The sequence below is a fragment of the Branchiostoma belcheri genome, unplaced genomic scaffold (genome assembly GCF_001625305.1).
Source record: "Branchiostoma belcheri isolate BF01 breed outbred unplaced genomic scaffold, Haploidv18h27 scaffold127, whole genome shotgun sequence".
NCBI classification, from domain to species: domain Eukaryota; kingdom Metazoa; phylum Chordata; class Leptocardii; order Amphioxiformes; family Branchiostomatidae; genus Branchiostoma; species Branchiostoma belcheri.
Window position 1 is genome coordinate 54,557 of NW_017802680.1, and position 15,084 is coordinate 69,640.

Genomic DNA, 15,084 nt, shown 5'->3' on the forward strand with positions numbered 1-15,084 from the left:
TCATAATGACTTCTACCAACACAGATGAACTTTCAAGATAACGTACAGCACCTGTAAGCACGTGTCTGGAGAGTGTAAGGCGGAATTCCAGGTCTTCACCAGGTGTTGGTCCGGCGCACGAGCAGGGCACGTCCAGGGCACGACCAGGGCACGTCCGGCGCACAACCAGGACACGTCGGGGACGACCAGGACACGTCCGCCGCACGAGCAGGGCACGACCGGGGCACGACAAGCACACGTCTGGCGCTAGACCAGGGCACGTCCGGCGCTAGACCAGGGCACGTCCGGCGCTAGACCAGGACACGTCCGGCGCTAGACCAGGACACGTCCGGTGCACGACAGGCACACGTCCGGTGCACGACCAAGACACGTCCGGCGCTAGGCCAGGGCACACCGCCCTCCCGAGGCCCCCATGTCTGGCGCCGAGCTGCACACAGTCTGTGAACTGAGCCACACTTCCCCGGTATATTAAACTGACTTGGCGCACCTTGGGACAGAGAGCTGAGCCTGTGACTAGGCACACCCTGGGACAGACTGTGACGTCACCCCAACATCTCTGTAGACGAGCTACAGACAATCTCCGGATCGGCTCGGGGGGATCGTTGGCTTTGACATTGACTTTGGATCCACAACTGTAGACGAGCTGCAGACAGGTGAACTTGGGGGGGGGCATAATTGACTTTGACTTTATTTGGATCCACAATGTGCTTGATATTTCTGTTATCTTCTCTTCCTGTCGTCCTTGACATGTAATGCTTCAATACAAAATAGCACAATAACAAAGGGTAACCACAGAGCACCGTACTGAAAATACATCAACAAAATACAGTTTATTGTTGCTCTCTGATCTGGGAATTCGAAGCTGGCTGCTGAGCAGGACGTCTAAACTCGCAAATAAACCGTATACGAAATGCAGACTTCCCCGATCTGCAAAATTCATGTCATTACATTCAGCAGAACACCAAACTTCCAACACTCAAACATGAATGTCAGTGATATAACCAGACTTCCAACACTCAAACATGCACTATGACACCCAACACTCAACATGCATGTCAGTGATATAACCAGACGCGCGTTCACCGGTCCACCCACGGTTCTATCCACCCAGGCAGACATGTCCACTGCCTGTACACAACAACTGTCCTCAGCAGACATGCCTGTACACAACAACTATCCTCAGCAGACATGCCTGTACACAACAACTGTCCTCAGCAGACATGCCTGTACACAACAACTATCCTCAGCAGACATGCCTGTACACAACAGACATGCCTGTACACAACAACTATCCTCAGCAGACATGCCTGTACACAACAACTATCCTCAGCAGACATGCCTGTACACAACAACTGTCCTCAGCAGACATGCCTGTACACAACAACGGTCCTCAGCAGACATGCCTGTACACAACAACTGTCCTCAGCAGACATGCCTGTACACAACAACTATCCTCAGCAGACATGCCTGTACACAACAACTGTCCTCAGCAGACATGCCTGTACACAACAACTATCCTCGGCAGACATGCCTGTACACAACAGGAATATCCCCCCGCGCAGACATGCCTGTACACAACAACTGTGCCCAACCTTTGCACATACCTTTCCACAATACCTGTTTTATATGCGTCTAACTGATTATTTCCTAGCATTGATGCATATCAGGGCTTTTACATGACCAGCATCACACGTACACAGTAGTGTGATCCACGGTGTGTGATCTCTACTGCAGCACGAAAAGCGCAGCATCATGACGTAGGAGCTCGTTTGTTGTGAAAAGCCTCCCGCTGTCCTGACCGGCCAATGTTAACTATGGCGCCTGCTGGGTGCCGGCAGTATGCATGTTCGCATTCTCCATTGCAGAAATACGACTTATTTCTATGCTACATTATATCAATCGAGCAACCTGGGAAAACTGACGGGCCAACATAATATATTATCTAACACAGCTCAGTATTATGGTGTGTTAGAATAAATATAAGTGCTCGGATGGTTGTTGGTACATCATGTCGTTTCTGTTGCAGGCTATAAAATTTTTACATTATTCTTGTTTTCAAGGTCCAATAGATAGAAAAAAAATCAATCAATCAATCAACCGGGGGCAGCTCACGCGCTAGTAATGGGACACCTTCCCTTATTATCTAAAGCAGCTCGGTCTTACAAATTGGCGATACAAATACAAATATAAATGCTGTGATGGTTGTTGGTACATCATATCGCTTCTTACATATTTCTTGTTTTTGTTTTCTGGAATTGATAAATAAATATCAATGCATCACAAGGTAAGCTCGCGCGCTGCTAACGGATCACCAGGCTGTGTTTCATAAACAGCTCGGTGTTAATGGCGATTCGCTCGGAGTTAGTATAAACACAACTGCTGTGGAGTCTAATAGATAAATATTAAACTAATCGATCAACCTACGGAAGCTCGAGCTCTACTAACGCACCACAGGGTTATATTTTCTAAAACAGCTCCGTGTTATGGCTGTACCCTCGGCGTTACAAGAAATGCAAACGCTCTTAGACTAATGGTACATCAATCATCTCGTTTCTGTTCCTGTTTTTAAATCTGTGAAGTCCAATAGATATATAGATATCATTGAAACTATCAACCACGCGCAGTATTAACGGGACACCCTGCTATGTGTTAACGCTCTAAAACAGCTCGCTGTATTTAGATGTAAATGGCGCTCCGCCCGGCTGCACACATACACAGTACGCTGTACGCTGTACGCTGTACATGTATTTTATGACGTACCTTGGGTGGGTCCAGCAGCCCGTATCGGAAAGCCATGTACGCCATGTAAACAAACCCCAGAGAGATCATGGAGCCCACACACACGGCCACCGTGGTCCAGGTGTCGTCCATATCCACATCCGGCATACACCCTTCCTTCTTCATACACATGATGCTGCTAGTCTGCCCGCATCATACCTAACAACGTCCTAACGAACAACAAGCAACCGTAACGCCCAAGGCACAAACGTACGGGAGAAATAACGTCCTAAACTCGGTCTGGGCAGAATCTGGGAACCCGCAAGATGCCGAAAACATCAACCTTTCAAAGGAGAAACGGCGAGATTCGTATCGTACTATCCTTTTCCGCGGAACCAATCAGCGCTCTCCATCCCGGGATCACATGACGTCACAACAACATGGCCGCCAAAACATAGCAAGCTTTGCCCTTCAAGAGGGAACATAGAGTAAGGATGGCGGTCAAATGCGCAAAGGGCGCCAATAAAATGGATTTGGATGATCCAGTAGAAAAATATCATATTGCCATTTTAGACATTAATGAAAATACTGTGTTGCGGCCGTTAAAATGCAGATATGGCGGTCAAGTTGAGTTGAAGGGCAGGGCATCATCTGTCACTGATGTCATTCTCCGGTGAAGGTAATTCGTGAATATACCGCTAGGTGGAGCCCCGGGCTATAAAACAATGAAGGCAGCTGGTTTCAATTAGTTCGCCTACATAAGAACAAAAACAAGAAGCCATAGGTGACAATTCTCCGTGAAGTATTATATATTGCAACAAAAAGAAGTAGCCATTGGCGACAATTCTCTGTGAAGTGTGATAAATCGAACAAAGAACAAAATTGTTTAAACGCGCGTCGGCTCAGTCATCTTAAGACGCAACAACCAATCAGAGATGCGAAATGCCGACACGTGACGCGGGATTTGCATACAGTCGAAACAACGGGGAAGGGCGCGCGATGCCCGAAATATTTTTGCGTCAATATTCAGCGCCGTGTTTCAAGAGATTAATACCGGGAAACAAATTCTTTTCTTGTTTTGAACGCATAAACATGCATTTACGCTAATCTAGTATGATTCAGGGTTACTTTTTTTTTACCTGCCATGGCCAGATTATCTAAAGATGTGTGTATTGTGTGTACAATCTACAGAAAGAGAAATGTACATCAGGTCCGATCATCCGATTTTCACGTTTCGGTTTTTTGGACTCGGTTCATGAACGTATTTTGGTTTGACTCCTGGAATGTGCGAAAAAAATGACTCCCGGGACTGTCTACAGGGAACACTCGCACATTCGCGGTGTATCAGGACAGCGCGACTGGTCGGCATTAGCGCAGTCCCTGTAATTAGTAACAGTTGCACATCAATCCGGCCGAAAGCATGATTGTGTAACACAGGCTACTTCTTCATATACCGGCTCATACTACACGACGCCTTTACAACTAGCAAATCATAAAATTACCCGATCTACTAGTACTGTATGTGCGGTTTACCAGCCCCAGACCACATCCGACCACGAGGCAGAACACATTGATGGGTTGCTCAAAAATATTGTCCATGTTTACAAAGAGCTGCTCCACTAACACTATGGAGCGGCCCAACCCAAAAATATTGGCCATGTGTCGTTGCTAGGACGACCGGCCAGTTGCTACGTGACTAAATACACGCCGCCACTAGGTCGCCACACCCGACCAGTTTGAAATCGATAGGATTACGTCATCGGTATTAACATTTCCTAATGTTGACCTCTGACCACCCCACATTTCCGCCCCATCAGCCCCGCCGCGACTTACTACCGGTGACATAAACGGACGACAACATTTCAACGACATGGGGATGTTTCGAAAATAACCATTTACTCCAATATCAAAACAGCTACGGTAAAAATAAAAAGACGTGCATCATCCCGGACATAATGCCACACCACATGCGAAATTACACAAAAATGCGACGTACGGAAGAATGCGTTTTGGCTGCGAACATCTTCCAAAAAACTTGGCATCTCTTAACCATGGGCAAAAACATCTGGAACCACTTATAAAAACCACCCCGTATCTGCATGAACTTTACCCCCCCCCACTGCTATTCCAAACAACGCGTTTTTCTGGACCATTCCAATTCACCTCGTAATTGTAGGGGTGCGTCTGCGATATTACATTGACCGCGAAAGCAGCAACGGCAAAAATACACATTCGTGCATCAACACGGGCATGCCCACAGACGGCGTATAAAATTGCGTGCCGATTACACAAAGAGAACCCAGTGTTTTGACTGCGAACATGAAAAATCAGCCGATCACAACACTCCGTCCGGAGGTCCTGACCTCCTTCACGGAGTAATTAGAAAGGGCTGGCTGGAAAGATCTAGCATGTCAGGAGGGACATTATAATGCTTGGGGCTTGGAAGGCTGGCCACTATATATATATCAATGTGTTTGAGGAAGAATTAACAGGAGTATTTTGTTAGGCTACACCATGTGAAGGTAAATCTAGTTCCTATGGTTATTGTGGGGAGTGATTATAGTGGAGAGTTAACGGCCGTGGCGGTGTGTTGTATGAATTTTCTCAGCGAAATTTGATTTCATTTCCGCAGCAGGCAACATCATAACGGCCACTGGTGCTTTATGCGCAGCTGATGTCTTTCTTAGATGTATCTGGGTCAGTAAGCCGGGAACTAACCATTCCCGATGGATCGATTGTACAAAAGTCTGCTCTCAGCGTCTGTGCTGATAGGAACGGTGTGTTCTACGTCATGTGCAGATGCGCCAGGAGCAAGCCAATGGTTCTACGTGGCTCTAAACAAGAAGCACACCGCCAGAAAAAAACGATTGGTACTTAAGATGGGAATGTTGGGCCCCCAGCGGCACAAGCCCATTGCGAGTGCTGGTTTGTAATTACGTATTCAATCATTTGATATTATCTGGACATTTTTGGTCAACATATGGAAGAGTTGAAATTATAATAAAGTAGGTACAGCCACATAAGGTCTTTCTCGTACAAATGCCACATAATCCAGTAGACAATAATCTTTGCTGCTTGAATTTTTCACACATTGCGCATCCAGTGTAAAACTCCTATACTATATAGGGTATCATAAAACTATATGTCAGCCCAAATGCTGTTGACAGATGCATTAAAGTGTTGGAAATTCGTAAAATCTGCTGCAGCCATCTCTATAATTTTCAAATTGTACAACAGTCTGACGTGAATTAGAAAAGTAGAAACCTGGGAAGTTGGGGTAAGAGGCCGGGGGTAGTTGGGCCGGCTGAGTAGGGGGCCGGCTGAGTAGGGGGCCGGCTGAGTAGTCTACTTGCTTCCTACTCCCTCCTGCACACCCTTTATATGTGTGTGTGTGTTTGTTTGTGTGTGTGTGTGTGTGTGTGTGTGTGTGTGTGTGTGTGTGTGTGTGTGTGTGTGTGTGTGTGTGTGTGTGTGTGTGTGTGTGTGTGTGTGTGTGTGTGTGTGTGTGTGTGTGTGTGTGTGCTTGCGCGCACACACTACTTGCGAATACTTCATGCACACTGTTTCTTCTTCCCTTTATTCTTTATTATTGTATACTACTCGCGAATACATGAAACAAACCGTAACGGGGCAGAGATGAGGCGGATCAGGCGCCATTCTCCAGCCGACCGGAAAATGACGCTTGCCGAATGACTCTGTTCCCTCCGGGCCCGAGTCTGCGCTATTAAACACGGCATAATGAAGAACCGATAATGACGACATTAGACTTTCTTTCCTCGTAGCCTGAGCATCCAAATCACAGCAGTGCCTGAGCATGGTTCCGAATAAAGCACAGTTCCGGATGTAACAGTATGTTTAACGTTACATGTCATGATATGGCTGTAACTGTTATACATCCAACACGCACATACATGTAGGATACGTGAGATGATCGCGCACACGTCGTCGCATGCCATCACATAACAGTGATGATGCCAGATAGACAGACAGACAGACAGACAGACAGACAGACAGACAGTTGTTGGCGAGATTTCCTGGCCCTTCTCTTTGCCTCGATCAATCAATCAATTAAAATGATTTATCGATCAATCATGAACATGGCAGCTGACAGCTGAATTGCATTCATAGATGTACATTGTTAAAAACGTCCACGGCTACACAGTCTTAACATGGAATTGCGGCAGTTGAGTTGCCTTGGCATCTTCTATCCTCTCAGTGTTTGAATGTTGTGACGTGGCTGTGGTTCAGCGTTGCCAGGCACCGCGATTATGGCACAGAGCTGATATCTATGAGAGACCTGATATCTATGACAGACCTGGGATATCGGCATATCTGCGGGAGTCGTGATGACCGGGATATCGGCATATCTGCGGGAGTCGAGATGACCGGGCTGAGCGCTGATTTCCTGTGTGTTTAATGAACCTGTTAGATTCTCCATAAATCAGCGGAGATGGGTTCCTAATGTGTGCAGCTAACAGACAACAATAATTGCAGTAAAACTATGCACATTGTAGTACAGGGTGGAATTCTTGCACCAACGTGCTGCCAAACCACCCAGGCACCGAGCGGAGACCGTCCGGAAGTAACGGACAACATCTCCGCTCTGTGCGATAAACCCAGGCGATAATTCCGCGCGAGTTCGGCAGGCAGCTGGTGTTAGCGTAGCCTCTACCAGGCTTGAGGAGGCGGCTGGAAAGAGTAGAAATCGGCCAAAATAGAGAGATAAGCATGCCAAGGCAGTATGGCCGTTGAGAGAAGCCGCCCACGGGCGGCGAACTGTTCTCTCAACGGCCATACTGCCTTGGCATGCTTATCTCTCTATTTTGGCCGATTTCTACTCTTTCCAGCCGCCTCCTCAAGCCTGGTAGAGGCTAGTGTTAGCGGGCAGCTCGTACTTCTAGCAGAGTGGACGTGCAGTATGGTACATGCGTGGGGAGAGAGGCCGGGGGGGGGGCGTATACAGAACCGTGCCTGTCTAGTTCTATGGGTGAATGGGTTCGGGTTAGGATCGGGCATGGTTCTGGATAGTCTCCTCGTATCCAAGAACGTAGATTTGCCCCAGGCATTGGTTCAGGATACGCTAGGACTATCCAGAATCACGCCTGAGCACGGTTCTGGATTTGGCACGGTTCTGGGATAAAGCACGGTTCTGGATAAAGCAACGGTTCTGATAAAGCACGGTTCTGGATAAAGCACGGTTCTGGATAAAGCACGGTTCTGGATAAAGAACGATTCTGGATAAAGCGCGGTTCTGGATAAAGCACGGTTCTGGATAAAGCACGGTTCAGGATGCAACAGCGGCAGCACAAAGTAATTGATGCTTCCTCAACAAGGTGCTAGTAACTGGAATAACAATATAGTCTGCCTTAGCTGATGCGATAAATCTTCCATTGTGTTTCCAAAGGGGCCGCGGGGGGTTTCCGGGAGGCTGATGGCGTGTGGGCGATTCCGGTAGCCGTTAGTTTTGTGTAGCTGTTGTATGTTATAGAGTAGCTCCACATCGTTAGCGCATTTTATATCCCTGATTACGTTACTGTGGTCGGCCGTCAATAAGGATGGTGTATGGGGATCACGTTAATAGACTTCTCCTATAGAGACCATTGCGACACTTGCAATACATTACATATGTAGGGGGCCGTTTCTTTCACAACCGTCTTTATAACATCTACCGGGGCAGGCCCGGTCACGTGTGTCGTACGATTGTCGTATAATCGTCGTATGATCGTCGTAAGATATTCGTACGATCGTAAACTGAGAGCATTGTTGGGATATTCGTGCTTGTCTCGTACAAAATCCAGCTGCCTTGTTACCAGTAGTCTTAGTCTCTGTCGGCCGTTGGTCCTATCGCAGCTTGTTCTACGACATCGCACGACAAGTCGCACGACAGACTAAGACTAACGTGACTTTGCTAAGGGGATTGCTTTTGATAGCTGTGCAAGCAAGTCGCATAGAGACAACAACTTAACATCCTATCCACTGGTAAGATAGTGTGATGTGTTCTCCGTGTGGCAAGTGAGGAGCACATTTTATGACAGTTGTCTAAGATTAGATTATTATTGAGCAGCGTGTTACTAAAGGTGACTGTCAAACTCGGTAGAATATCACGCGCAGGCGACGGAAAATGTCAGGTTTGTTAGAATTCTACACAAAGGATGATACTGAGCTTCAAATGATGAGCAGCTTCACTGTCATCCTGACATGTATATGGTGGGGCCGCGAGGAGGGAAGAACGGAAAGTAAGAGACGGAGAATTGACCATAGATCTAACAGAATTGTTCCAATTTCCCCACAATATTTAGTACCTTCCAATACATGAAGAACTTTATTGCACGACAATTGTACAGGGTACATTGTATGGCAAATAGGTAACAATAAGTAGCATAGTAAAATTCCAATACATGTGATCAGAAGCATATACACAGTATACAAAACGGCAAACCCTGTTCGGGACTCACATGTTCAAAACAAGACGAAAGTGCTGAGAAATGTTGGCGAAACCAGTTGTTCAGAAATGTCGTTGGAAATACCAGCACCTTGCATACATGCCACAAGCTGTCCTGAAGCTGAGACTTCATACAAAGTTGCGAGACGATGTTATGGCCACAGCTGCCTGTGTGATAAGAGATATAGTTTTCACGACTATCCAATAAGGGAAACATCTTACCGAGGCTGGTAAATAGTTCCTGGCGTTCGGGACATAAAAAGAACTTCTGTCGATGCCGAGCTCAGTATGTTTACGTCATGAACACTCTGGACGCCCTCAGACTTAGAACACTAAAAGATTTCGCGAGCACTGTACCGTTGTCTTTGGGTTAAATTATTGGCAATGAAGAAATAATCATGCAAAAGAAGCAACCAATCTGTGTTGAGTTAATAAAACAACAATTTCGTGCTAATCAGCTGACATCATCATCCTCGCTACACAGTCAACCAAGACTGCAAGCGTCCGAAACAATTCACCTCTCATCATTTAGTGATCATATTTTGTAGTCCCAAATACAGGACAGTAACCAGTAGTTTCATAGTTGTTACCATGTACGATTGTCGAGCAATAAAGATCATCGATTATACATTAAGTACTTCAATAGTAGTATTGACCAGAATCTGCCAGGAAAATTATGGGTTTCCCATCTGTTCATCAGCCTGTTTTGGGCATACCCGTCATCTGGCCGACATGCAGACCGACCCTGCCCGGGGTGCTGAAAGGTCGGCTGTTGTTGCGCCGTTGCCTTCCTCTGTTGTTGACGTCAATCAGATACAAATAACGCTTTCAAATGAAAGGCCGTCTAGTTCAAAGTGTTACACATCCTAGTATACTGTAGGTACATGTATCAGGTCGGTCACTACTGTGGATATTGGTGTGTATACATGTCAAAAGTTGATGAATTACTTATAAATATTGATAATCGCAAGGCTACTTCATCACCACCTATTGTATTCAATCCAATTCAATGTTTTCTGTATCTGTTTCACACCCGGGCGAAAATTCGGACTATCGAGGTGCGAAAACGGAAAACGCGAAAACCCCGAGCGGACCCCACTCTCACTCCGTAGTTAAACTTGTACGCAGTGCGACAAAATGTAGGCCGAAATTGACCACTCAACTGACCGAACGATAGTGCCTGATGCAAGATGAAGGCATGGGGATGTACGGCAGAGTCACAGATACCGAAGCTATCTTATAGCCAGAACAGTACTTTATTCAAAACCCTGCTCAGGGGAGGTTCTGGATAGACCACATGTATCAAGAACCGTTCTGGATAGACCACATGTATCCAGAACCGTGCCTGGGGCAAATGTTCTTCTACACGCGGAGACTATCCAGAACCCTGCCTGATCCTAACCATAACCCACTCAGACATAGAACAAGATAGGCACAGTCCTGGGTTCAATATAACACATTCAGGCATAGAACTACATGTGTATAGGCACGCTCCTGAGTACAATCAGACCGCAGTGGCAGCACATGCCTGTTCCATCTGCCCAACACGATAACTGCAGATTCCAGCACATGCCTGTACCATCTGCCGAAACTGCAGATGCCAGCACATACCTGTTCTATAACTGCAGATGCCAGCACATGCCTTTTCCATCTGCCCAACACGATAACTGCAGATGCCAGCACATGCCTGTACTATCTGCCGAACCTGCAGATGTCAGCACATGCCTGTACTATAACTGCAGATGCCGGCACATGCCTGTACTATAACTGCAGATGCCGGCACATGCCTGTACTATAACTGCAGCTGCCAGCACATGCCTGTACTATAACTGCAGCTGCCGGCACATGCCTGTACTATAACTGCAGCTGCCGGCACATGCCTGTACTATAACTGCAGCTGCCATTGATCCTTGCCGCAGCAGCAGTGACGTCATGCCCTGAGAGGTTGCGGGCACGGCGGAGGCGGAGCGGCTCCCGGATCAACCCGCTACTCTACCAAATAATCGCCGCGACACGCGGAGAATCGCTAACAGCTGACAAACCCCGCCGCGGAGAATCGCTAACCAACCCGCCGCGGAGAATCGCTAACCAACCCGCCGCGGAGAATCGCTAACCAACCCGCCGCGGAGAATCGCTAACCAACCCGCCGCGGAGAATCGCTAACCAACCCGCCGCGGAGAATCGCTAACCAACCCGCCGCGGAGAATCGCTAACCAACCCGCCGCGGAGAATCGCTAACGAACCCGCCGCGGAGAATCGCTAACCAACCCGCAGGTTCTACATATCTCAGCAGTGACCTACTTCTGTAGCACGTACAGCGGGGGGGGGGGCAGAAACTCTGGAATATGCTTTATATATGTATTCGTGACATCAAAAAGCAAACCTTACAGCAGGGTTAAAACTCTCTGAATTGTAAAGACTTTGCGTACACAAATTACAAATTACAACGGACAAGACAGGATATATATACATATACATATATATATATATATATATATGTGTATGTATATATATATATATATATATATATATATATATATATATATATGTGTGTGTGTGCATCCCTCACATATATTATAATACATTATTCTTATACCAAGCAAACCGACTGACTTTTATACAGATGAGGTTCAGAAACATAAAGCATGACTTATGGCAGTTCCGTACATGTAAGATCTGCACCACTCTGCAGCGCTGCCACCGCGGAACGACATAAATAATGGAAACGCAGGAACCAATACCGAGTCCGTCGCCTGGAGGGGTCGATTGCAGAAGGGGGACTTGATTCACAGACTTCCCAACATTCCGCGTACCGAAATGTACGATGTTGTACTGACAAAAGGAAGCTTCCATAGCGCAAGATTCCCTCTATGGAGCCATATTAATGCTTGGTGTATTCAGCAAACGATAGTAAACATATAAAAACGTGAAAATTCGCTATCGATACCAATCAGTTAAAGAGGCTGCGGTAGAAAGGACCAGTCGGCACAACCCTTCCAGAGGCCGGCGGGTGCGGGGGTGTTTCTCCTGTTTTACCGGTCTCACAATAAGGTCCGGGGTGCGCGAGAGTCGGTATTAATGACGGCAGTTCACAGCTATTAACGATGGTGGGAAAGTGTTTAGAACGTCGTTAGATTAAAAACCGACGTTTGAATACAAACTACCGCTGGACAAATAATGTTAAAGTTCATGAAGCACGCATTCACTAAAGACTAATAGAAACCAACACTAACAAAGCGTAATTGTTTTTGCGTTAATGGCACCAGAGCAGCTCGCATGCTGGTAATGTAATGATTCGGAGTGCATTACATTAATTCTGTTATCTACCCCTCTTAGATTTGGTTTCTTGGCCTGATTATTACTGATAAAACAACCTAACATTGTCTCACACCAAACCTCAGCTTCCCTGCACCGTGCAGCGCGGAATAGAAGAGTAAATCTGCCAGGAGGATGTCCTGGGTCGGAGGTAAAGCGGTTCGCGCGAAGCTGTTTTGTATTTAGGACGTAACCGCTGCGATTTCCTGCTCTTGGCAGATAAGACTTGTGACAGTCCGCAGGGGAACGGCAGTGCGAACCGCGGGAATGTGCGGGGGGGGTGGCTTACCGGAAAGGGGGGGGGGGTTACCGCACGCCGGGAGGGGGTGTGATATGTAGGGGGTGCAGAAATGAGGGGGTGGTAGCCGTACCCCATCTCACATGGCCGTCTGGTGTGTGCTGAGAGCAGGGCAGAGGTTTGGGGGGAATCTTACAGGCGAGGCGGTGCGCTGCGGCGGTGGGAGCGAGGAGGGAGCGAGGAGAATAATGTTTACTGTGGGCCAGAAGGGAGCGAGGAGAAATTATGAGGTGATGTGTGGTTCCTGCAGACTGGAAGGGAGAGAGGAGGGCCCGGCAAGAAGGGAAGGCCGAGAGAAGGGCCCGGCAAGAAGGAAGCCGAGAGGCGCTAAAACAACCCACCTTAGGGGGATCCATCAGGCCGTACCGTATCGCGGTCCAGGTCATTTTTATAAAACCCAGTGAAATAATGGATCCTATAACTATGGCGAAGAGGGTCCAATTGTCGGCGAGGTCCACAGTTGGGATGCATCCTTCTTTCTTGGTGCACATGGTGGTTCCGAGTCGACATGACTGGGGCCCCACCGCCCAACTACACCGCTGTTTCCCGCTGTCCTGCCGGCTGTTCGCGCGGAGAGGCTCTGCCGCAGACTGCCGCACGCACAGGATCGATCCGCGGCCAGACAACCAATCACAACGCCGCTACGGGCGCCGAATTGGTAGGCAGGGACCGGCAGCGGCTGCGCCTTTGTGCGGGAGGAGAAGGATCAATAATGGATGAGGCTGGGAGGATCGATCACGGATCGATAAAGGAGGGGCCGCCTGCTGGAGAAGGGCCGAGCACAACCCTGTACATATAGCACATACCCTCTCACGGAGACATGCACAACCCTGTACCTTACTCTTACATAGACAGGCACCTTACTCCCTTACTCTCACATAACATGCACTTCTTAGCCTTCTGGTAACAGACGTGTGTGTTTGTAAGGGTGGGAAAACTGACCGTGCTGTTACGCCAAAGAGCAGTTACCCAGGCAACTGGATATGATTTTGGAAACGGTCAGACGGTCATTACCTTTGGTCAGTGACTGAGAGACCAGAGGAGAAATGCAGGTATTTGCATATCAATCAATAGTTTGTACCAGGTTTCTCAGTCACTGATGAAAGCTAGTGGATGCTACCTGAAACGTCTGACCGTTTCCAAAATCATATCCAGTTTCTTGAGTAACTGCTTTTTGGTGTATCTTATTAACTGGATGTGTAACCTTCATCGACGTGACTGTGCTGTTGTTTGGTGTCACAGAAAAAACGGTGATGGAAGAAAAGCACAACCCTGCACCAATAGAAAAAGGACGAAGGCACAATCCTGCCTTAATCTACTCTTCAAATTCACTTCTTTACATTTTCGTCTTTTTCGTTTGATTTTGGTATTCTACGACATTGGTATCGTTTTCCAATGTTTTTTTGGAAGCCTATGGTATATATTTGTTTATTTTGTAACTGTTTTGTACGATTTACAGTATGGTTGAAAACTTTCTTTGGAAACGGCCGAAAATTCATGCGCGTGCGGATGTCATCCATATAATCAAATCAACATGGCCTAATAAAAAGGGGCGAGACACAGCACTGCACCTTTACGTGCCACTTACGGGGAAACTGACTCTGGTGCTGGTGTCACAGAGAAAACATCAACTGTTATAGAAAGAAAGAAAGTTTATTGCAACTACTTGCCCGAGGGCTAATTGCAGTTACAAACAACATAAGAACGAAAATACAGTGGTATGTGAGACTATATCTACGTCTAGCATTATACTATATTCTACAACATACATGGTACTAGTTTTACTGGATTTGACTTCTTCTTTTTAGGCAATGGAAGACGAATTTACCCACTTTTTCTATAATATGTGGGTTTTTTTATTTTAGTAGTAAATTTTTTTGTGGTAGGGAATGGTGGGGAAGTGTTGGAAAAGAAAATTACCTCTTCTGCTCAACACACACACACACAGAATTCGTTTAGTACTAACACTGGTGTTGTTCTCCTGAGGATACTTTCACAATCGGTCAGACGGTTGTTTGATACCAGCAGATCCTCTGTCACGGTTCCGACCGGTTCGCAAATAAAGCACAAGGGTCGCGAGAATGGAGATCATGAATATTACATCATGAAATAAGTTAATGTCTCCGCGGCGTTTATCTAAAATCCATCTGTGGCACGGATTCAGGGATCCCGGGGGATCGGTGCAAAAGTTAATGTGATTGTGATGTGGTCCCCGGGGATCGTTACAAATGTGATTGTGATGTGGTAGTGGGACCTGGCCGCTATTTCCGGTGGTCCTGTTGATGTAATAATGCTGATGTGAGTGTGTATA

The 15,084-nt window shown here is 47.0% G+C and overlaps 1 protein-coding gene across 1 annotated transcript in view; it reads right to left on the reverse strand.

Annotated features, from left to right (window-relative positions):
- Window positions 1–3,138, reverse strand: part of LOC109463490 — a 17,751-nt gene extending 14,613 nt beyond the window's left edge. Inside the window, exons 1-2 of the mRNA XM_019760324.1 lie at window positions 2,761–3,138; window positions 479–658 (exon numbers count right to left, since the gene is read on the reverse strand). Of these exons, the coding sequence (XP_019615883.1) occupies window positions 479–658; window positions 2,761–2,910 (330 nt within the window). The 5' untranslated portion in view covers window positions 2,911–3,138. The remainder of the gene's footprint in view (window positions 1–478; window positions 659–2,760) is intronic.
- Window positions 3,139–15,084: the final 11,946 nt, after the last annotated feature.